The 25,228-nt window shown below is 38.9% G+C and overlaps 2 protein-coding genes across 4 annotated transcripts; both read right to left on the reverse strand.

The window, feature by feature from the left end:
• Positions 1 to 377: 377 nt before the first annotated feature.
• On the reverse strand, positions 378 to 18,024 carry wisp2 (WNT1 inducible signaling pathway protein 2). 2 transcript variants are annotated; one of them, XM_023338194.1, is made up of 6 exons: positions 17,724 to 18,024; positions 15,708 to 15,924; positions 14,167 to 14,415; positions 11,273 to 11,514; positions 9,606 to 9,640; positions 378 to 611 (listed from the first exon to the last, which is right to left on the reverse strand). In XM_023338194.1, exons 1-6 carry the CDS (start codon positions 17,781 to 17,783, stop codon positions 458 to 460), a joined length of 957 nt encoding a protein of 318 aa, XP_023193962.1. In that variant the 5' UTR covers positions 17,784 to 18,024; the 3' UTR covers positions 378 to 457. The 2 variants fall into 2 exon arrangements, with proteins under 2 accessions (XP_023193962.1, XP_014328824.1); XM_014473338.2 differs by lacking the exon at positions 378 to 611 and having other exon boundaries at positions 9,010 to 9,640; positions 17,724 to 18,020.
• LOC102223534 (P2Y purinoceptor 1-like) lies at positions 557 to 4,077 on the reverse strand. Of its 2 annotated transcripts, none has more exons than XM_023338228.1 (2): positions 2,325 to 4,077; positions 557 to 643 (listed from the first exon to the last, which is right to left on the reverse strand). In XM_023338228.1, the coding sequence occupies exon 1, from the start codon at positions 3,327 to 3,329 to the stop codon at positions 2,331 to 2,333; it is 999 nt and encodes a 332-aa protein (XP_023193996.1). In that variant the 5' UTR covers positions 3,330 to 4,077; the 3' UTR covers positions 557 to 643; positions 2,325 to 2,330. The 2 variants fall into 2 exon arrangements, with proteins under 2 accessions (XP_023193996.1, XP_023193990.1); XM_023338222.1 differs by lacking the exon at positions 557 to 643 and having other exon boundaries at positions 1,512 to 3,784; positions 3,868 to 4,077.
• Positions 18,025 to 25,228: the final 7,204 nt, after the last annotated feature.

Genomic DNA, 25,228 nt, shown 5'->3' on the forward strand with positions numbered 1-25,228 from the left:
TTATGACTACAAGTGAACTTCTGGTAGCTGGCCTAATTTCCTCATGTTTAAAATCTCAACTAAAAGCTGAACAAAATGTTTCAAAACAGAGTTTACCACATCCTTATATGTTTCTGAGGCTGCAACAAGAAAAGATTTTATTGCTAATCTCAAGTTGAATGTTCTGTCCAATGCTCTGCATCTGCAGTACACTGTTCCGACCACTAGATGTCAGAACTTGCTGAAAGGTTTGGGCTGTAAACCTCCTTGTCTGAAGGCAAATGAATAAACAGCATAAGATGATTACAGCTATCATTTCAGATACAATTAAACTGTTTTAGGAGGTTTGAAAGTTGACAGAAGGAGCAGCTCTGACATGCAGGAGCAATTTGTTTCACAATCTACGATCTTTATACTTCCCAAAACCAGTACAAAGTAGTAAAATATGTTAAAAAATACCACAATATTCATTAGGAATTCAATTCAAAACTTGGCTGTGGAAGGTCACCTGAGCGGTGGAGGTTTGGTGCGGCGTGCAGCATTGAGAGTCGCTGCACTGGCCACAGTACTGCAGCTGGTAGGCTTGAGTGCTGAAGCAGCCATGATGCACAAGTCGGATGGGACCTGGTGACCTGCACCAACCCTTCTGTCCCCTCTGGGAAATCTAAAATATAGGTAAATCAGAAAACTTTTTGCAGATTAAAGTTTCTACAAATTTTGCTGGACGACAAGTTGTCCCACAAGTTATTGCGATAAATGATAATATTGCTACTTTGAGGCCATTTTTGAGAAATATGTCTATGGCAAAATAATGGATAACACATTTTTAAGTATCGATAAACTTTAAATTCTAATGAACATTTAACACTGGAACTGAAAGACATTTTAAATATCCAAAATGAATAAAACAACAGAAACAGCAAACAAAATGAATTATGAAGGAAAACAACATTTTCCTTAAAAAAAAAAGGGATAAATCATGTTCTGTCATCCAGTTTTTGGCTTCAATCACTGTCAAGATTGAGAAACAATGATGATGGATTTGTGAATATATAATGACCTCCAGTGGAAATCTGCTCCGAATCTACAATATATTATCCAAGGCATTATGGTGTGGTGAGGATATGGAGGGGTTACTTAAAAGTAGAGAAAGGAAATGTGTATTTTTATTACAGCCTTTTTTATTTTGCATGTAAGCACAAAAATGTCTCTAAAACTCATAAACTGATCAGGAAACCAGTTATTGGGTATAAGAGACAATTACTTTTTTTTTAATAAATAAAACTATAATTTGCAAACATCAGTTTTCATCAAGTCAAAAATACCTTTCATATTGCAATTTTTAATGTTAGACCTTTGAGTGTGACAAGTAAGAAGTATACAAGCGGACACATACTTTTTCAAACGATAGTCTGTTTCACTACGTCTGTTTCAGTAAGCAATAAATCAATCGCATGATAAATGAAAACAAGCTTGTGTAGCGTAGTCGATTCTGCGTTGTGTTTTGTGGGGAATAACAGCCAGACAACAGCTGATCTGAAGGCACTTTTAATGCTCCTGCATTCAAATAGCAGAAAATAGTCATTCAAAAACAGGTTTTTTCATCACAGTGTTCCACAGCGCCTTCTCCCACGGAATCCAAACAAAAAGAGAACGTGCGACTTGTGTAAAATAACACATTTACCTTACAAAATAAAAATAATTGCAACAATAATGAGTAACTAACCCCAAGCATGAGCATAATGATCTTAAACAGTACATGAATAAGACAAAAAATAATAAATAAAATAATCCCACACCAAAAGTAATGAAACATCACATACCTGCATTCAAATAGCAGAAAATAATAATTCAAAAACAGGCTTTTTCATCACAGTGTTCCACAGCGCCTGTCGACTTTTCAAAATAAAAGCCGCCCGTGCTCATATTATTTAGCTTCTAACTTGACAATCTAGTGTAATAACATCGCACGGCTACATTTGATCATTTTTATTTGCTTGATTTACAGTTTTTCTTTTTTCTCGCGCTTTTTATACCAAAACTGGATGACAACTCTTCAATGTGTTGCTTTGGTCTCAACTAGCCCTTTCATTTGAAGGACAATTTTGTTTACAGAGACTTCATAATTCAATATATTTGTTGCTTTAGTTAATAGTTTTAAAATGTCTTCCAGTTCCAGTGTTAAATGTTCATTAGAATTAAAGTTTATTGATCTTTGAGGATGTGTTCTTGCCATTACCATTATATTACTTGAAAATTCTAGAATCAACCAGTTGGAACAATACAAACCAAACAGAGCGTCAAAAAATTCACCTCATGACATGATTAAAAAAGAAAAACTACACCTGCTGTCATAGAGGACTGTCAGCTTCTTGTTCAGTCTGTGGTACCGGTACAGACCTGGATTTGGACTCCAACAAACAACTGAAACTCTGTGAACATCTTTGCAGCAGCTGTGTGAACTGAACACCCATATCCTCGTTTACTTGGAGGTAAACCAGCGGGTTGAGAGCACTGTTCAGGCTCACGAGACCTCGACTTGTCTGACGGGCAATAAAGACTCCAGAGTCCCACTTAGGGCATTGATTCTCATTACTCAGGGTTCTGGAATACAGACTGAGGTTCTTGAAAATATGGTAGGGCGCATAACAAAGTGAGAACAGAAGAATCAGTAGAGCCATCAGTTTTAAGATTTGTCGTTTCTGGTCTCTTTTCATCATATTTGAACGGCAGATAACAACAGTCACATGTCCATAGCAGCCCACAATGATGACAAAGGGGATGCAGAATCCAAAGAAGGTCCAGGTGAGGCTGTAATCCAGGTAACTCTCAATATGTTCATCAGAGGTGGTGTCAAAGCATTTTGATATGTTTGGATATGTTTTTTGGTAGAACATGTCTGGAAGACTTTGAACACTCACCAGAATCCAAACCACGGCTGAGATGACCACAGAGTGAGTTGTAGTTAATCTCCCCATCATTCTCATTGGATGGACAACAGCCAGGTACCGGTACACACTTATACAGGTGAGGAACCCGATGCTGCCGTATAAATTCAAGTTGAAAGAGAATCTTGTTGCCTTGCAGAATCCTTCTCCAAAGATCCATTTGCTTCCTTCAATGTAGTACACGACGAGAAAGGGGAGTGTCAGCAGATATGAAATGTCTGCTAGTCCAAGGTTAAGAACAAGAATGTTTATACGCCGAAGTTTCTTCCAGTTATGCAGCAAAGACTTCATTCCCCATACATTTAGGACCAGTCCAACAGCAAATACCAAGATGTAAAGAGTAGGCAGGACTGTATGTTCGAAAACTTTCTTATCCGGTCGAGGACAGTGAGTTTTATTCATTTTGTTTCCAGAAACAAGTTAGTTCAGTCCTTCTGCTGTGTCTTCGTTCACAAAATGAAAGCAGAGTGAATGAAAACAATCATAAACAACTTACTCCTTGAACTCTAGTTAAGTTAGGTAATATGTTGTGTGGAGCCAGTCCAAAGGTTTCAAAAGTCAAAGAATTGTAGATATCTACTTTTTTATAGCATAAGCTTGTCATGTTGGATTTTAGTTTCCTTGCCTACATGCAGGTGTGCACAGAAGAACAGACTTTACTGTTAAGAGGGTTGTCTTTAATCAGTTTTACGATTGTTCAGGAATCGAGAAGAGCGGACGTCAGAAGGGGAACGAGGGTCCGGGTAGGTTTGGGGGTCCAGGACAGCAGCGGATCGGAACGGCTTGGTAGGACCAACCAGCGAGACGCACCCGACCAGCTAAGTTCCAGGCTTGGCTCTGGGAAATGTGATCGAGGTCTGTGAGGTAACAGAGAGAAAAGGACAAAATGACTGGACAATACTTGACATTGACTATGAGAGATCTTAAGGCTGAGTCTGACCAACAAGTGGTAACCATCGAGGGATGACTGGTGGTTCCACCGCTTCTTAAGAAGTCTGCCGCCGGTTACCGGAATCCGCTGCAGGTGCATCAGGCTGTCAAACTCCTCCGCATAGCTCGTCTCTGAAAAGAACCCTCACTCCAACCTGAATCCTGACAGTACCAGTGTTGTATAAAGTACTGAAATCTCAGAGTCAAGTAAAAGTACAAGTACCTCTCCAAAATACGACTTTGGTAAAAGTCGAAGTCACTGACTGAAATGTTACTTGAGTAAAAGTCTTAAAGTATCTGAAACTTCTTGTACTTAAGTATGGAAATTACTGTAAAAATGGATGTACTCAAGTAATGTAATGAAAAGTACAAGTAAAAAGTAAAACAAGGCAAGTTTGAATGACGTTTCTTATATTTTGGTAAACTTGTCAAATAAACTTAAAATAATGTACCCAACCAAGTGCAGGCAAAATGAAACCTGCTAATAAATTGTTCCAGTTTTAAAGAGTAGCACATGTTAATGGTTTGTGGTTTTGAACTTGCATGCCTTTCCTATATTCGTTAAATTTAGTCTAAATTGCTATCGCTATGGCTTCTGTCCCCCATTGAACTAGGGTGACCAGACGTCCTCTTTTTCCCGGACATGTCCTACTTTTCAGACCTAAAAAGATGTCCGGGGGGAATTTAAAAATTGTCCGGGATTTTGGTCAATTGCCTCAAAACACATTACATAGCTTACAGTGCATTATAGGGCACGGCGCTGCGTGTCACGTAATCCCTGAGCCGCGTCAGTGCGGGCAGCACTCTTCTCTGTTCGTCCCCCCCACCCACCCGGTGTAAGGTGTTCTGATTTCCCCAACAATGGGAGAAGCGAAACAGGTGTATCCTATTGGAGGTGATGAACAAGCCCAGGCAAGCAGGCTACGGACTTTGTTCGGTAGCCTGCTTGCTACTTGCTAATCAGTAGGTGGGGTCAAAACACTTTGTTTCTCTCTCTCGCGTTTTTGTAACGAGTAACTAAACCACACATTGAAAATGTATCGGAGTAAAAGTACGCAATTAAGTTCGGAAATATAGTGAAGTAAAAGTGAAAGTCATCAAAAATTTTCATACTCGAGGAAAGTATGAAGTACTCCAAACTATACTTAAGTAAAGTAGTGAAGTATTTGTACTTTGTTACTATACAACACTGGACAGTACCCCCCTGCAACGACCACCACCTGGCGGTCCAGCAATGCTCCTGGGCCTGGAGGAGTGAAACTCTCGTAGAACCGACTGATCCAGATTAAACGATCTGGGAATCCAGGAGCGCTCCTCCGGGCCGTACCCTTTCCAATCCACCAGATACTGAAACCCCCGACTTCGCTGACGGACATCCAGAATCTTATTTACCGTATAGGATTGAGCTCCATCGATGAGGCGGGCGGGGGCAGGGGAGGCAACTGGAGGACACCGCGGGCTAGTCCTCACCAGTTTCAACAAGGAGACATGAAACACGGGGTGCACCTTGAGAGAGGGTGGGAGTTTGAACCTGACCGCAGAAGGGTTTATCACCTCCTGAATCTCAAAAGGGCCCAGCAATCTAGAGGACAGCTTCCGTGGTGCAGCTTTTAGGGGAATATCCTTAGCGTATAGCCAAACTCTCTGACCAGGACTATAGAGAGGGGCCGGCTTCCTCCTCTTATCAGCAAAGCGGCGGTTCTGGGCAGCGGTGCGATGCAAGGCTGCCGCGGCATCCTTCCAGATGTGCTGACACTTGCGGATGTGGCTGTGAACCGACGCAACGGCATTCCTCGGTTCGTCAGAGGGCAGGAGAGGGGGTTGATACCCCAGAGAACACTGAAAAGGGGAGTGACCAGACGCAGAGGAAATGTGACAATTGTGTGCATACTCTACCCAGGGCAGATGGACGGACCAGGTGGAGGGGTTGGAGGGGCACAGGCAGCGGATTGTAAACTCCACTTCCTGATTCAGGCGCTCGGTCTGCCCGTTGGTTTGAGGATGATACCCCTAGGACATCGATACTTTGGCCCCCAGCGCGCCACAAAACTCCTTCCACACTCTGGACACGAACTGGGGCCCCCTGTTGGACAGGATCTCTGTGGGGATTCCATGAAGCCTGAAAACATGTTTAATGAGCAACATGGCGGTCTCCAAGGCCGACGGCAGTTTCTTAAGGAGAACCAGGTGACAGGCCTTGGAGAACCAATCGATAATGGTGAGAATTACACTAAAACTCTTTGAGGACTGGAGGCCAGTGACAAAATCGAGTGCAACATGGGACCAGGGACGTGCCGGGATGGGTAAGGGTTGCAGGAGACCACAGGGCGGCTGGTGTAGGGACTTGTTTCTCGCACAGGTGGAGCAGGCTGAAACATACTCCTTCACATCCTTGTGAAAGGACGGCCACCAGAAGGAGCGTCGGATAAGAGCCATGGTCCGACTGGTGCCAGGGTGACCAGAAAAAAGAGAGGCGTGGGCCCAATGGATTAAATGGGGGCAAACAGAGAGGGGAACATAGATACGGTCTGGAGGGCTGGTGCCCGGATCAGGATTGGACTGTTGAGCTGTGATTACCTGATCAGAGATGTCCCAGGACACCGCCCCAGGACGCAGGAACTCAGGACTATGGTGTCGGCGACAGGAGGTTCGTTGTCCGCGGATTACTATTGGGAGAGGGCATCCGGTTTCACGTTTTTTGATCCAGGTCTGTAAGAGATGAGGAAGTTAAACTGGGAGAAGAAAAGGGACCACCTGGATTGCCATGGGTTCAGCCGCTTGGCTGCCTGGAGGTAGGATAGGTTCTTGTGGTCTGTCCATACTACGACTGGAAGGGCAGCTCCCTCCAGCCAGTGGCGCCACTCCGCTAAGGCCAGCTTCACCGCCAGCAGCTCGCGGTCACCCACATCATAATTCCTCTCCGCGGGCGACAGGCGGCGAGAGAAAAAGGCACAAAAGTGCAGCTTGTGATCGAAGGGTGAAACTTGGGACAAAACCGCTCCCACCCCAGAATCAAAGTTGGCGAATCCCAAAAACCTCTGTAACTGCTTACGAGAGGCAGGAGGCCATTCCAGCACCGCACGAATCCGTCCCGGATCCGGCTTCACCCGCCCACTCTCTAAAATGAACCCCAGGAATGAGATGGATGGCACGTGAAACTCGCACTTCTCCGCCTTGACATACAAACTGTTCTCCAGCAGGCGCTGGAGGACCAACCTGATGTGTCATTTGTGCTCTGTCATGTTCTTAGAGAAAATCAGAATGTCATCCAGGTAAACGAACACAAACTCATCCAAATAATCCTGCAGCAAGTCATTAATCAGGGATTGGAAAACGGCTGGGGCATTCGTCAACCTGAAGGGCATGACCAGGTACTCGAAGTGGCCCACCGGGTTTTAAAGGCGGTTTTCCACTCGTCGCCCTCCCCGTAAGAACTGTGAAACAAGGTGGTGGTAGCGTCATACCGAGGTTCTTTTTTGCTTTGGACCTTCAGAGAATTAGAGAAAATCCACCAAAAAATCAACTTTCTTTACCAAAAATATTGGTTTGAAAAAATATGCACAACCAGTCCAAAATGAAAGACCTCAAATGAATCCTTGATTAATTCTGTTCATGTCCATTATGACTACAAGTGAACTTCTGGTAGCTGGCTTAATTTCCTCATATTCAAAATATAAATTAAAAGCTGAACAAAATGTTTCAAAACATAGTTTACCACATCCTTATATGTTTTTGAGGCTGCAACAAGAAAAGATTTTATTGCTATTCTCAAGTTGAATGTTCTGTCCAATGCTCTGCATCTGCAGTACACTGTTCCGACCACTAGATGTCAGAACATGCTGAAAGGTTTGGGCTGTAAACCTCCTTGTCTGAAGGCAAATGAATAAACAGCATAAGATGATTACAGCTATCATTTCAGACACAATTAAACTGTTTTAGGAGGGTTGAAAGTTGACAGAAGGAGCAGCTCTGACATGCAAGAGCAATTTGTTTCACAATCTACGATCTTGATACTTCCCAGAACCAGTACAAAGTAGTAAAATATGTTAAAAATACCACAATATTCATTAGGAATTCCAATTCAAAACTTGTAAAAACATTACATTTATTTAGAAAAAAACTCCATGACACGGGATATAAAAATATTCATTTGAAGAAAAGCTTCTGTCTAGAAAATATTTACATTATACACAAAAAAATAACAAAGTGCAACATCAATAAACTGCTGTTACGACTTTAAAACTGTACATTTTAGAGGTTGCAGGAAAAATTAAATCAATGCTCAAAGTTATTCTTTAACGTACACTATAAACAGATAATGTACATGTACTAGAATCTATTTACATGTTAGCTCCAAAAGATGCTGCTCAGCTATTCAAACAAGTATTTAAAATATCTATTACTTTAAATCTAGTTAGGTCCAAGGTCAGGTTTACAGGAAAACAAATCAATTTCTTTTCCCTCTTCTTTGCCAAACTGTTTCAATTCACTTTTCATCCAAACAAGCTGCTGGCCACGCCTTCCAACTCAACGTTTAAGCTCACATGTGAAAATGGCTGCAAATAGATGCACAATTATGTCTTATTACCTTTGAAAAGCAGAAGTAGAGCCTCCTGCACAACCAACAAGAATCCAGCAAGTGGTTTCTGGATGGTAAATCAACAACAAAACACTTGTCTTTCCAGCAGCCATTGTACAGTCAAACAGCCAAACAAGCTGGAGCTTGGCTGGGGTTGCTAGGTAATGGGCAGAGTTCCTCTGGGGTTGCTAGGTAACCAGCAGAGTTCCACTGGGGTTGCTAGGTAACGAGCAGAGTTCTGCTGGTGTTGCTAGGTAATGTGAGGGGCAGTAAAGACCCAAATGTAAGTACAAAAACATGGTCACTGCAGAAACACAAAATATCAAAACTTAAGAGTAAATTTTCTGCAAACAATGGGAGCTCATTTTAAGTCAATAATTTCTTAATATTGATGAAAAAGTTCTAGTTCCACTGCCAGATTATTTCATTTACAGCAAAACGTTTTTCCCATAATATAAGTGAAATAATGTGCCAATGGAACTAATACGCTTTCATCAATATTAAAGAATTATTTACTTAAAACAAGCTCCTATAACTTGCAGAAAATTTACTTATAAGTTATTTTTCTTATTTCAAGTTGCACTAGAAACTAGACAAGAGTACTTAGCAAGATTTTCTATTTTTTCTGTGCAAACTGTGAATTTTGCAGAATAGCTCCTATTTAAGAGAATGTTTTTGAACTAAAGTTGCTTAAATTGTGAATAAAAATGAGCACCTAGATGCTTTAATAGATGCCAGAGCTTCTTGAAGCTTTCAAAAGAGTGCAGAGTTCATCAAGGTGTATAAATCAACATTCGTTCAGGTCAGTCACAGTTTCCTCTGATCATTTTCATGTCTATCTTCATTTACATTGAACCTTTTGATGGTTTTCAGCAGTCAGCCTATCAGATCAGTCGTCCGATTCTCCGCAGACCAATCAGGGCCTGTGTGCCCAGAGAGCCGGGTTTGTGTAAGGCGCGTAGGGACAGTTGTTGTGACACACGCAGGAGTGGATCATCATGACGGCTCTCTGCAGGAGTCTTCCTGTAGGGCAGCGGAAGGTCACCTGAGCGGTGGAGGTTTGGTGCGGCGTGCAGCATCGAGAGTCGCTGCACTGGCCACAGTACTGCAGCTGGTAGGCTTGAGTGCTGAAGCAGCCATGATGCACAAGTCGGATGGGACCTGGTGACCTGTAGCTGGCTTTGCACCAACCCTTCTGTCCCCTCTGGGAAATCAAAAATATAGGTAAATTAGAAAGCTTTTTGCAGATTAAAGTTTCTACAAATTTTGCTGGACGACAAGTTGTCCCACAAGTTATTGCGATAAATGATAATATTGTTGCTTTGAGGCCATTTTTGAGAAATATGTCAATGGTAAAATAATGCAAAAACACATTTTTAAGTATCAATAAACTTTAAATTCTAATGAAGATTTAACACTGGAACTGGAAGACATTTTAAATATCCAAAATAAATAAAACAACAGAAACAGCAAACAAAATGAATTATGAAGGAAAACATCATTTTCCTTCAAAAAAAGGGATAAATCATGTTCTGTCATCCAGTTTTTGGCTTCAATCACTGTCTAAGTCTGGATTTACTTCTGGTTTCTTCTGGTGCTGCTTTGTGACGCATGTCTCATGTTTATGAACTAAAAGTCAAATTAAATGCAACATAACCATTCAGACCATCAACACTTGCAATGTTATCAGTTTTACGATGTAGGAAGTGGCACAAATCTGATTTCTTTTAAGAAAGAAAAGATCAGAATTGGTCCATGAAAAAGTTGGATTTGAGTCACATTTGCTTGCTGTGTGAACAGTTCCTTCCTAATTTAGAGCAGGATTGCTATAAATGGAGATGAAGATAATGGTGCTTCTAACGCTAAGAAAATACATGCAAATACTACGCTTATCCATCACATTATGCAGGGAAGCTCAAAATGGATCCCAAAAGTATTCTGAAACACAAACAAACAGCTAATTGTCATTAAGTACTGCAGTACCTTCGGTGCCAAGAGAAACAAGAGGCAAAGTGACAACATGAACCTTAATCTCATTGCAGAAACTTGGACAATCGGAGGAAATCTACGTCCATAGAAGATCTTTGGTTAGCTCTGCATAACCTACCAGCTGAGTTGCACAATAAAATTGTATGGATGATGCTGTTTTGAATGCAAAAGGCGGCCATAACAAACACTAATTTGATTTAAATTTCTTTTCAGTTCATGCACTACATTCTGTTAGCCTTTGGAAATACAACATTTGTAAACAAATGCCCAGTTAGGGAATTTAGTAAACATAGTAACTCCTTGCTGCATCTATAATTTAGCTAAAAATGGAGAAAGATAATGATTATGATAAAGACTGTGTGGTTCAGAGGCAAACACTGAAACCTTGTGGTGAGTAAAAAACGTCTGTGGTAAGAGAGGAAAATATGTTTTCTGTTTTGGAGGAAAAAGTTTGCCTACTGCTGCGTGGCAAATCCCAACTGCTTTCCATCTCTTCGCATAAGCAGCAGGAGATGTAATTAAACTTTTAGCACTGTCTAATTTTACTTACAGGCAGCAGCTTAAATATAAACAACACCACAGTCTCTGGTAAGCTAATGTAATTATCTGAATGACTGAAAATTGAAGACTGAACATATTTCTATTTCTAGTTGCATATTTATGAACTGCTGCACAGCAAAACATATTTAATGACATAAAAGTTTCGATTTTGCTTATGCAATTCAAAAATACAATAAAAACAAGTTATTTTAGATTCTGTTCTTTTATTTATTTTTTTAATAATCACACTTCCTAATGCTAATTGTTCAGAAATATCTGAAACATTTTGTAGAGTTGTAGAGCTCACCCTGGGTTTCCTTGGCGCAGGCTGAACGGCCCCGCAGGGCCGCACTTTGCACAGTCGGGTCTCCATTTGCAGCTTGCAGGCAGGATTTTGGTTTGAGACCCGAGTGGAGACGCCGGCCCCGCAGCTCTGGGAGCAGGCGCTCCACTGGGTGGCCCGCTCCACGCAGCTGGAGGCTGGCAGGACCAGCTGTTTCAGGACAGGAGCTCCTGCCATCGTTGACCCCGACCTGCCTGGATTCATGGCTGGAAGAGAAACAGACACAAACAATGAGTTGGAGAAATCTGCAGGATGAAGTTTTTGGTCAGCAAGGCGCCAAGACAATAAACTTTGGGATAAATAGTAAGATATTAGAATAAGAGGCTGATATAGACTAAAATTTTCTTAAAAATGTCAAGTTGGGATGTTTTCACAGTGGCAACACCATGGGGGGGCAATGGGAGGCCGTGCCCCCCACAGAGAATCATGATTATTTACAAAAAAAGAGGCATACAGAGTCTTCACTTCAATAAAGTTAAAATGTAAAATCCAATAAATAAATAAATATATAAATATATATTTTTTAATATCTAAAATATACTGTATGTAATATATGTAACATATTTTATATATTATATATATTTATTTAAAAAATATATCAGATATATAATATATACAAGATTATATATATAATATTTTTTATATATTTTGTATATTAGACAGTCAGAGAGAGGGATAGCTAGCTAGCTAGATAGATAGATAGATAGATAGATAGATAGATAGATAGATAGATAGATAGATAGATAGATAGATAGATAGATAGATAGATAGATAGATAGATAGATAGATAGATAGATAGATAGATAGATAGATAGATAGATAGATAGATAGATAGATAGATAGATAGATAGATAGATAGATAGATAGATAGATAGATAGATAGATAGATAGATAGATAGATAGATAGATAGATAGATAGATAGATAGATAGATAGATACACTTATTTTTTAATAGTCTTGTATGAATTGTTCTAACACAATACTTTCACTTTTAGTTGTTTTTTTTTATGATTTTTGACATGTACCTGTACGAACCTCCCTCTGCTCCAAGCCACCCAGGAGAAAAGCAGCTGCAGGAAATATTCCAGGATATAATGTAATGCTTCATAAGAACGCAGCTGTGGATGTTTTTGTGAAAGTAGGAAACTTTGACTGGTGGAGAGACGTTTTTAAATCTAAACCATGTGTCTCATAGCTGGACTCTGGGAGTTTCATTTTGGTCAGACTTTGTGATTTAATGCAAAAGTTAACTGGTGAAAGTGAAACTTTAAACATGTATTGTCTGTTTGCCTTCATTCATTCTTCTAAGTTTAAAGAGCCACGTTTTAACTGCTCTCAATGTGTTTAATTATTGTACTATAAAAAAACTGCATTCCTTTTCAAAACTGACTCAAAATCATGTTTTTCAAGCACAACAATAACAAAATGTTCCTTTGTTGTTTCCATAATGAAGTGTTGCTCACTGCAGTGGTGAGACTGGCTTCTTTTTCCCAACACCAGCCTCATGCACAAACACTCACTCCCCTTTTTTTAACAGAGTAACGTAATCTTCACGTGTTTAAACCTTCCCCAGCTGCGGTTTTTGTTATGAAACGAGGAAACATGGTGAGTGACAAAATGAAATGTTTTGAACCCCCCAAAAAGAGGAAAAATGTGTTTTATATTTGGCCTTTTGGAATTTTCCTTTGGCTGGACACACCCTGGTCTAAAGCGAAAACGCTCCAGTAAAAACTTCCAGACATCGACGGAGCTCATAAAGCGGATTGAACGATTATTTTACACATTTGCTAACTGATCGACAGAAATGAAGCCACACGGACCCAAACACTGGAAACTATGCTGTCAGTTTCCAGAATAAAAGCTTTGTGATTTTATTAAACACAAAACCACAGCCAGCAGACGGCTTATGTTAGCTTAAAGTCTGGAAATGGGGCAGGAAAATCCTTCCTGCTGGACGACTAAAGCTCATTAATTAACACATTTCAAGTGTTTAATCTTACTAAGTGTCAAAATCGGTTCTTTGTCAACATATTCAACTTTCCTGTTTCTTTCTCCACATCTTAAAAATAATCTAAACAGATGCTAATCATAGCATGAAGCATGCTCTGGCAAGTTGAAACCCTGAGCCTGAGTATTTTATTAGGTGATAGACCAAAATAAAATTGTGCATAATTGTGAAAGTATAAAGTGTGGCTTGGATTTGTATTCACCAAACAAAAATGAAAAAGAGAGAATTATTTAAAAAAATTACTTAATTGAAAGAAAGAAGAAAAAAGAATGACATATAGTACAAAAAAGAGAAAAGAAAGAATAAAAAGGAGGATTTAATGACTTGAAAGGAAAAAGACAGAAAGATGGCAAAGAACAAAAGAAAGAAGGAAATTATTTCAGACACAAAGAAAGGAAGAAAGAAGACAAAGAAAACAGGAAAAGAAACAAAAACAGAAATAAGGAGAAAAAGAAACAGAAAGAAAGATACAGAAGGAGAAAAATCTCCTAAAAGAAATCTTTTATCTTTTCTACATCTTCGTTCCTCTTTCTTTATTAATTCTTTTTACAACGAATCTCTGACACTTTTTTCTAATAAACTGACTGGATTTTATTTATGGAGATCAGAGTAAATGGAACAGAACTTATTTTCTTTCATTTTCTCTTCTCTTGACATTTACACGCCCCTTTGTGTCAGTCAAACACATAAAATCCCAAAAATTTAATGTTGTTTTTTTTTAAATAAGCTGAATTTGAATAATTCTGCAACCTCTTTGAATTTCCAGAATGGTTTGTTTTCGGTTTATTCTAAATGTTCTTCTGGATTTGATCCAATGTGTGTTCATCCATCCCATCCAGGTGTCTCTTACCTGTAATGGCGTCTTGAATCACGGTGTTTTCCAGGTTTTCACACACCCATTCCCTGCAGCACTTTCCCGGTAAACGGACGAACTGCGGGCTGGGACAGTCCGGAGTGGGAAGGCGACCCGTCAGCGGACAGGCCGACACGCAGCTCACTCCTCCGCCTCGGCAGTGGCAGTAAGAGTCGCAGGATGGCTGGAACGACTGGCCGTTGAGGTACGTGATGCCGTTCACCTTGCAGCTCAGATCCTCATCACCTGCAGAAAAAACATCAGGAAAGGGGATCTATTATCAAAATTCACTTTTAGCATGATTTTCTACTTACATTTGGGTCTCACCTGCTTCCAAAAACAGCCGAGGTGCTTAAAAAAACACCCAGCTGGTTTTTTGGCACAAAGTTAATGAGCTGTTCCAAATACAGCTACCTGTCTATGGAAAAGTCTTTTGTTGTTTACTTACCATCCAGAAACCACTTGGTGCATTTCTGTTGTGCAGAAGGCTCCACTTCTACTTTTCAAAGATGTACGGTTTGCATTTTTTACAGCCGTGCGTATCAACATCTGATGAAATTACGCTTTGCATGGCTTGGTTGGTTTGCTTCAAACCATTAAATGGAAACATGCCTAATTCGCATATTGTTTTTTGTAACATCATTAAAAAATTGCTCAAACTTTGCATCCCAATTGCCTGGAAACATGACCAGCAATAATCAGACAGCTGATGCTTATGAAAAACGAGGCCCTTTATCTTTCACCAGTAGCTGCATTTACTATAAAGTTGAGCAAATTGCATCACAAAAATACATTTGCTTAATGGAAACACACCAATTTTGGAAAAGAAAGAAAGAAAAGAAACAAAAAAAACACACACACACTATGTGTTTTGCGCTAGAATGATGTGCAATATTAGTTTATTTTGCAAAACTGCAATAGAAAAATTTTTTTATATGAATCAACAACCTGATGTTACTGGCAGGAAGTGAAATGAAGATGATGGCGTAGCATATTTTTAATGACTTATCTAGTGAACACACATATCCATGTGTAATTTTAATTGTGTTAATTGCGTGTTTTTTCAACATTAGCGAAATATCGACAGAATTTTGCACCAGTCACGTAATCAGCAACCCTTACTACTGACGGAGAAGACGAAGAAGATGACAGGAAGTGGTGGGAGGATAATAGCGCAGCATTTTTAATGACTTATGTAGTTAACAAACCTGTTCACATGTAATCCTAATTGTGTTCCTTATTTAATCGAAATACCTCAATTGCGAAATTGTGTTTTTCGACATTAGCAGAATAGCAGCAACGTTTTGCTAATGGAAACGCAGCTAGTGCAAACCATTACCCTCAAAGGACAGACATTAAACAAAAAGTGCCAACAGGAGCCATGGAAATAGAAATAAAAACATTTAGTCTTCCTGGAATATCACTGCCACCCCTCACTTGTTTCCTCCCGGCTGCACAGACTCTAAACATTCGCTGTCTGTGTTGCTCACTCATGCAGATTTGGTCTGTCATTCCTCCCAAGTGTGTCTTTCACTCACCCACACACTCTCCAGGGTCCCCAGGGAAGCTGGCGCTGAAGTCACACTGCAGTCCTTTCTGCCTGTCGCAGGGCAGCATCTCTGAGCACGACTCGCCTCGCTGCCGAGCGCACACCTGGCAGCACCTGCAGCCGTCCGGCACCACAGGGACGCCCGCAGCGCACTGAGGGGCAGAAGCAGGGCAAAGGCAGGGCCTGTTGCAGAGCTGGCACAGAACCTGACAGAAAAACACGAAAAATGGTGAGGAGGCCCGAGAATGAAACATGCAAAGGATGAAAACGGACAGAAAGCTGCTCCAAAGGAAAAAAATAGAGAAATATTCAGGGGCTGCATCACAGTTGGAGCAAACATTTAAGGGTTCTACAACATTCTATTAAAGCAATTGTGTGTAAAGATAAAAATGGAGTAAATTTTCACCACAAAAAACCTAACCCCAAAATTTTAGATTAAAATCTGAACTTTTTTTTTTTTTTTTTTTTTACAAAAACAAAGACATTTATGAGCTGTATGGTGGAATATTTGCGAGAATAAAGGTAAAAAAAAATTTTTTATTAATCTTAGAAATTTTCTAGAAGTAAGAAGGAAATTTTTGACCTCCAGAAGTAGAAAAATGTGCATAAGAAAAACCCAGTTTTTTTTCTTGGAAATTTTTAATTTTTGGAGTTAAGAAAGTATTTTTTCTAAAACAAAATCCTCAGGTTAATCTCAAATGTTCTGAATCTTTTGTTGTAAGCTTACTCCTCTTTTTTTCTGCAGGTCTTAGGATACCATTGCATGGTGCAGTTCAATAAATCCTGGAAAAAAGATTAAGATCCAAGATCTTACAAACAAAAAGTAAAGGTAAATAAATTTTTACAATGAAAAGTAATACATACATTCAAAATACATGATGGGTATTTCAGGTGTATGTTATTCTTCTGTCTTTTTTTTTTCTTTTGGCTTTTGGTCCATTCCTAAAGCCTGACCTGAAAAGTCAGAGGTTTCTCAACAGCATTGGTCCCAAAATCCAATATGGCTGCCCTGCTTTTATAAAACATAATTATTCCTGTAGCAAAGTAATACTTTACACCCTGTTCATGTTAGAAAATACTTTGTTTTCAGCTTTTAATAAGAATTAGTCTGATTTCTGACTTTGATTAACTAATTGTGTGTGGAAGAAGTTCAACTTTGACTCTCCAGTAGATTTTTCTGTCATATTTCCACTTGTTTAAAACGTTTAAAATATTATTCTGAGTTAATGTGGACAGGTTTTGGAAAGGCACATTTATCTGCACAGAGTTATGTAATGTTTTAATGTAAAAACAGATTCTGTTGTCTTTCCCATTCTGGAGAGTATTAAAAAATATATCAGATTTCTATCCCAATCCTTGATTAAAATCCCAAAAGATTCTGATCAACAATTTAATCTGAACAAATATTTTTTACCATGTGATTTTTTTAATCTACATGATAAATTCATTCAAATCGAGTCTAAATATACTATTTTTGAATCTTTGTGGATGATGTAATCTAACAGCTGATAAAAAAAAATAATGAGGACATTTTTAATACTGGAAGTCAAAGATTAAAGTTTATTGAAAAATATTTTTGTCATGTTTAGTAGGCAGATTTTTTATGCTTTTTATTTACCTCATAATAAAGTAAAAGCATTTACAATGTTTCCATGCTAAAGATCGGCTAAAAGTTTAAATTTAAAGTTAGGGTGTTGTTGATTTTGTTTGAAAATCAAATGCTCATCCATGATGAAAATAATCAGCAGATATATAAATTCTAAATTAATTTTTAATAATATTTAGACTCAATTTGAGTGAAAAACTGACCGGACTCTTAAAATAAGCATCAATCAAATTAATAAATGAATCGAATCTCCACCTCAGTTATTTTCCTGCATTTTCAAGTTTATAATTTAAAAGAAAAATCACAGAACTTTGACCTTATTGTTTTAATCTGGACCCTTTTTCCACTTCCTGACCGTTGATTTTAAGTTATAAGTGGATGAGTGTGAGCAGGCCTCACCTGTGTGGCCACACAAAGCAGCGCAGCCAGAGTAATCACACAGCGATCCAGTCGGTCCATTGTGATCCTGGTGCCGCTCGGTGTTTCCTGCTGTGTGATGGATGGGAGCCGTTTGCTAAGAGCTCGTTCTCATGCCTGCTGACTTTTATAAAGTCTGGCCTCTGATGTCACTGCTGTGTAAACAGCCTCTGGTCCGGCACCAGAAATGTTTCACATTCCTCCACCCTGCTGCCCATTTCCACCTCCACACACGCACACACACACCCGCAGACACGCCTCCACCCTGAGTTTTTTCCTTTCCTCATGCGCTTGGAGATTTCCGAGCTTCACTGGAGGAAAAAATACACCAGCTAACTGGTCTCTTAAGTAACAACCAGGCTTTTATGGCGACAGATGTGACTCAAGTTGAATCTATGTTCCAGATGTTTTCACAAGAAGTCGACGTGTCATTTTTGATAAGTGACAGATGTGTGGAACCGTTAAAGGGGCAGCATTATGTGTTTTCAAGGCACATTATGTCATTTTATAGCATAATTAAGTAACTAAATTCTGTTGTTTTAAAGATATATATTGCTGAGACAAAATGCTATTTACAGATAAGAGACTGCTTCAAATTAACTCTGACTTTACTTTGTATAGGTATATGTTTGAGTGAAATAAACATTGTTCTTTTATTCTATGAACTACTGACAACATGTCTCTGAAATTCCAAGCAAAAGCTTAGTATTTATTTGCAGAAAATGAGAAATGGTCGAAATAACAAAAAAGATGCAGCGCTTTCAGAGCACAAGTAATGCAAAGAAAACAACAATTTAGAAACAACAATGCTAATGTTTTAACTCAGGAAGAGTTCAGAAATCAACGTTTGGTGGAATAACCAAGAGGTGTTCAATGGGATTCAATGCAGCGGTCTCTTAATTTTTTCCAGAACTGTGTATCAAATACAATTTGAAAGAAATTTGCCTTTGTGATTTAACATCTTGAAAATGGATGTTAATTCCTGTCTTCAGGAAGTCATCACATCCTCTGTTAACCCTTTAACAAACTACTAAACATAGCATTTACTGGAAAAATACACCTTACAGGATGAGAAATGCTAAAACAGACACATAGATAAAGGCAGTTTGGGCCATAAATGCTACCAACTGCTCAACCGTGCAACTCTAAATAAAAACCAGAACTAATTTAAAGTTTTGGGTGTAGAGTTGTAATAAAAACAAAAAAGGTCTAAATGTTGTGTTTCACGTTGCGTCTTACTACATATTTAAGCTCCATTGCTTAATTTGTATCCAGCCACAGGATGTCTAGACGAACAGCAGAAAGAATGCAGCTTCTAAATCGATCCATCCATTATGAGGCAGGATTTGAAAGTAACACTAGATTCCTGAATGTCAGGATCAGCCATGTTTCCCAACGCTGGGCGGGCTGGAAACCAATCCTGCGAGTTATAAATAGACGTGAACAGACAGTGATATAGATGAACGTGTTAGCGTAGCGGCAGGATGGACTCCAGGTGGCCGGGAACCAGAGATGTACTGTAAAAACTCAAATTCAGCTTTCACATTCCTGGACTCTGCCGCATGTTTTCTGTCCACTCTGTGAATGACTGAGGCTGGAAGGATTGCATTGTAATGGATAATAGCTGTTAAGCAGTTTATTTCAAAGAACTGAGATAAAAAATGAGACGTTTTCTTTAGTGAATTAGTAATGATGCCGTTCTTCAGAATGAAAAACCAGCAACGAGTCAAATGGAAATTAGATCCACTGGATCTAATCAAGACAGAAACACAAGATAACACGAAAAAAACAGACGGGGTCATTTCTACGACAGCGTGTACTGATAAAAAATGTTAAAATATTATGATAATAAAGTCATAATTATGAGAATAACGTCAAAAGTTTGAGAACAAAGTCCTAAAGTACTACAAGAATAACTTGTATGAGAATAAATTTATTAAATTGCAAGAATAAAGTCATAATAATGAGAATAGAGTCAATATTTTGAGATTAAAGTCATGTTATTACTTTAAACATAATAAAGTAATATTATGACTCTACTGACATAATACTATGACCTAATTCTTGTAACATTATGACTTTATTACCGTCATTTTATTTTTAAAGTTTTCTTTGTGTGGCCCATTGGGTTGACTTTATTAAAGAAACATGGACATCGCCTGATTCTGAGTTGGTGGAAACATTATTTGAACCTATAAAAGAAGATGTTTTGAATTCCTTGCTGATTTACAAATGCAAAAACATAAGAAATATATCCTTTTGCTTGTAAATGTTACAGATTCAGTTAAAATCCCGGTGCTGAAAGCAGAACTAACCCTTCAAAATTCATGAGCCCAAATGTCTAACACATGTTTGGACACAAATCTGTCTGAAAACACCAACATATTGAACTTTAAAATGTTGGAGGACATTGTGTTGCTTCACAGTGAAATCAGACACTAACCAGGATTTCAACAAGGATGAAAATATAATATAACTTTTGATAATTTCAAAGGTTGGAGGCCAATTTGTTCATTTGACAGCTGAAACTGAATCCAAACAGCTCCAGACTGAAGTGTCAGCAAAAGATCTGAACAGATTTTCATCAGATTTTCTTCAATTTACCGTCTTAACAGGGCGCATACTGCCAAATACCTGTCAGGTTTGATCCAGTAGTCTTTTTTTTTTTTGCTCATCTGGAGCAATTTTTAACGGATTGAGGAGAACTATCCTTTAAAGCTGCAGTATGAGACTTTTATAAAACTTTTTTTACATATTTGTTAAAACTGACACCTTGTCGGGACATTTTGTTATCAGACAAGCGCTCTGTGAAAAAATGTATCTCCTCCAACTCCTCCGTGAGCTATTACTGCCGAAATGCACAACTCCAGACCAAAAACAACCATTCATAGTCTGGAGGCGGGTCTTAGCGTTGTCAATCAACCTTGTGTATACACTAATAGATGTGCTAACAGTGGAGAAGAAAACCATTTATCTGCCATCACACTGAACATGATTTGAGTGTCTTGTTAACATACAAAGTCTATGTGGACAGGCGTTGAGGGCGCGTTGCTGCGTGTTTCACGCATCTAGCGCTGCACGGTTGAAGTGTTTTGAGCCTTCTCAAAAGACTTGCGACAACCAATTGGAGAGACTCCGCCATATGACGTAGTGGCCTGTAGTTATGTCCTGCCAGCAGATGCAGGAACCGATGCATGTTAGCAGGTCATCAAACTGGGCTCGGGTGAGACAAATCGACCCTCGTCAGTGCCCAGCTAGCTTGTAAAACTCACCAAACTTACAACACCTCCGAATTATCTGGTACATTCAAACATGCATCCGACAGCCACATTCTGTTGATTCCAGTAAATAAAACCTAGGCACTCAATATTTCATCCGCCATTGTTCAAAGTAACCGGGAGAAGAAAAAAAGCTAAGAGGCTCCAACATGCGACGGCCGTTACCAGCTGAAACTGAACACAAAATGTTCAGCAAAGTCATCTGAGCCTCCATTATGATTGCAGAAGTTTTCACTACATATTTTTGGTGCCACTGTGTCAATGTCATCCGCCAATGTACAAAGAAACCGGCAACGGAAAACAACGGCTCGTCCCTGCAGGCGTCTAGAGCGATTTTGATGCATTTGACATGCAAAACGCGTTTGATGTGAACGCAGCATAAGCCCCGCCTCCTGGCTCTGATTGGTTGTTTTAAGTTAGCACTGGGAGCGCTAGGAGAAACCAGAGAAGACTGATCTTTTGACAGATTATCTGCCTCATAACATACCGTCACGGCATTGTGCCAGTTTCACAAAGTATGTAAAAGATATATTTTTTGTAAAAGTTAAATACTTCAGCTTTAATACAGAAATGTCGGATATGGAGCCCATTTGAAGCAGATGGAAGTTTTTTTTGTTTAATGAGTGTCAACTCTTCTAAAACTGCCAAATGTTACAACCAATTATTTTTAATAACAAGGTTTTTCTTTCTGTTTAGTTTTATAGTAAATAGGACCACATCTGTCTGCTGACCTTCACTCAGAAATCTGCTTTTTTTTTTATTAAACTTGGCTAAATATAAAGAAAAAGTGACTTAAATCCTTCTCTTGAAAATGGATTAAATGTTTTTCTTTCTTTTAGTCGAGCCCAAAAGAATTAGCTAACCGGATAATAATGTGCAAAACCTTTTAAAGTTTTAAAGCTACAATAAAAATGTCCTTTCCCATAAAAAACAAACCTATTTAATGATTTAATTAGAATACTGGGTAATTTATTGTTGCTTTTGAAAATAAAATAAATAGGTTTTTGCCAGTTTAAGCTGCAGTGTGAATTTCATTTATTTATTTTTAGAGAAAAAAATATAATAAATATATTCACTGGTTTCCAGTGTATGGAAACCAGTGAATATATTCCACTCTCTATCTATAGGCAATAAAAAGACATGACTACAACATCGTTAGTTACATAAAAATGTAAGAAAAGTAAACAAAAAAATTATAATTTGAACAATGGAACAAAAACAAACTGTAAGTTTCCCTGAAATGCTGGTAGCTGCTGTGAGTCAAATTATAGGAAAAACTGTGAAGGTTCAGAAATAATACAAAAATCATTTAACTAACAGCAAAAGGCTTTTCATACAACCAGCAATGTTGACATTTCTTCATCTTTCGTCTGCAACCTTACGCTGCTCCGTTTGTGGAAAACAAGCCCAGTTCACTTTGTTCTTAGTCTGAAAATGTGTTTTTGTCTGCTGACCATTTCTGACCTCGGCAAACACAAAGTTTGACTGTTCCAGTGCGCAGCTCTGACCGGTGCCAGGAGTGACTCAGAATAAGCAGCCGCCACAACTCAAATCTTCTTCCAGGACAACATTTGACACACGCTGAATAAAATGCAGAGTAGCTCCCGACGCACGTGCTGCTGGTTGCTGTCTGAGGTTTTTAGCTCCACGTGTTGCTGAAAGTTTCCCGTCACAAAAACGTAATCCTTCCCTGCTGGATGAGTCAGGTAGGAAGAAAAATAATGTGAGATGTTTACTTATGATTTTCATGGTCATGCTGGCTTATGCTTCCAGTAAAGCAGAGGGATGATCCATCATTTTCTGGTCGTTACTGATCAGTTCCGTCTGAAAACGGGTTTGGAGGAAATTGAATTCTCATTTTCATCCAAGTTATTAGAGCATAAATCTGAATTTAGACCTGATGTAGTTGCTCAAAACGACCACACTGTCTTAAAAAATAAAAGCAGCTAAATGCTAAAAAAAAAAAAAAAAAAAAAAAAAAGTGCCCAGCTGGTTTTTGGCAAGAAGTTCATCTTTTTTCTTTTTTTTTTTTTTTTTTACTTAAAAATAACTCTTCCCATTACCTAACAACTCCAGCAAAAGTCTGTCTGTTACCTAGCAACCCCAGCAGAACACTGCCCGTTACCTAGCAACCCCAACAGAACTCTGCCCGTTACCTAGCAACCCCAGTGGAACTCTGCCCGTTACGTAGCAACCCCAGGCAAGTTCCAGCAAGTTTGATCAGCTTGTTTTACTTTTGAATTAGCCACTTCAGCTTTTCAAAGATGTACGGTAGTATAACTGCTCATCTGTTTGCAGCCATTTTCATGTGAAAGTGTAAAAGTTGACTTGGGGGCGTGGCCAGCAGCAGTTTATTGAACAGCTCATTCTGAAAGGAGCTCATAATAGGCAGAAGTAAGCAGACTAAAAATTCATCATATAAGAATGATTTTCTGCATTATTATGATTTTAAATCTCACAATTATGACTGTGAATCTCATAGTTATGACTTTGAAAGTGAAAATCTTGACTTTATGTCTAATAATTATGGATAAATGTCATAATTATGCCTTTCAGTTTCATAATTATGGCTTTCTATCTCATAATTATGACTTTAAAGGACAAAATTGTCATGATTTGCGGTATGTAGTGGTGAGGTAGATGCGGTGGACCCAGGTCATAGTGAGTAATGGTTGTTTAATGACGAAGGTACAGAAAATCCCAAAGTCCAGACAGTATAGGTGAGCAAAAGGCAAGGAGCTCAATCCCTGGTAGCAACTGGTATTTGGCAAAGATGATGACACGACATTAGACCTGACAAGAAAACGCAGACACAGGTGGGATTAAATACACAGGGGAGTAATCAAGGAAACAGGAGACCGCTGGGAGCAATCAAGGGGTAGACAGAACAACACGGAGACTCAACTGAACACAGAAACCGACATAAACACACAGAAAAACCAAATCTTCACAAAAGAGTTTTTATCTCACAATTATGACTTTACATCCCATAATCGACTTTTTGTCTCATAATTAAGACTAAATCTCATAATTATGACTTTCTATCACATAATTATAACCGTAAATCTCAAAATTATGATTTAATCAAACTTATGACTTTATATCTTGTAATTATGGCTAAATGTTATAATTATGCCTTTGTATTTCATAATTATGGCTCTAAAGTCCAAAATAATTACTTTTATCTCACAATTATGACTTCAAATCTCATAATTATGACTTTGAAAGTCAAAATCTTGACTTTCTGTTGGGCATAATTTTTTGTCTTTCATGGCAGAAATGGGCTTCCATATATAAGTGATCAATACATGGCCAAAATCTAGAAGTGAGCCCTGATTTAAAGCAGCCTGGCCTTTCAGCCAGAGACTAAATACAGCAATCACAGAAATGCCACAAGCTGAAAGTCTAAAAATGTTCTGGCGCAGCCATGACAAACCACAAAGTGGAAACTGTAACAGCAAGGAATTTGGAGATTTGATTTGGAACGATAACATGACTAATGTGTCAAGATGCGGTCCAGATGTGAGCCGCCGGTGGGAAACACACTCACACACACAGACCTAACATGGAGGCTTCCAAATGGGATTTTTCATACAGCTGCCAAAATGTTTTCCATAAAAATTACACCTGGATTCCAGTCATTCCTGCCCGACGTGTGAAAGTCCCACGGTGTTGCCAGGGAAACACCCGGAGCGGACGGTACGGACACCATCCTGTCCAAAGGTTGCCTCTTGACCTTCACAGGTGAAAGATTGCTTCCTGTGTCAACAGATCCTATTCACTCCTAGTGACAGCTGCAGAGATGAACACATTGGTGAAGGTGGAGAGACAAATGTCGGAGGTCAAAAACTCCCAAAATCAAGCAAATAAAGTAGCCCAATTTTTATTTTTATTTTTTTGAAATAGATACTTCGAAGATGTCCAAAACTTGAAAGGGACTTTAACAGCGGTGTATTAGGGCCATTTTAGATAAGAAAAAAATTCACAGAGTAAATTTCCACCAAAAAACTCAGAATTTTAGTCTCCAGCTTCACTTTACCCAGACAACAACTCGAAGACTCAAAGGCAGTTCGCACTGCAGCCCGTAGTGATTTAATTCCGATTTTTTTGTCAAATCTGATTTTTTATTTTTTTGCCGTGATCATTCACACTTCCAAAAATATGCGACCTGTATGTGTTCTCCGGTGTGAACTGCAAACGACCTGAAAG

Source organism: Xiphophorus maculatus, chromosome 1 (genome assembly GCF_002775205.1).
Source record: "Xiphophorus maculatus strain JP 163 A chromosome 1, X_maculatus-5.0-male, whole genome shotgun sequence".
NCBI classification, from domain to species: Eukaryota; Metazoa; Chordata; class Actinopteri; order Cyprinodontiformes; family Poeciliidae; genus Xiphophorus; species Xiphophorus maculatus.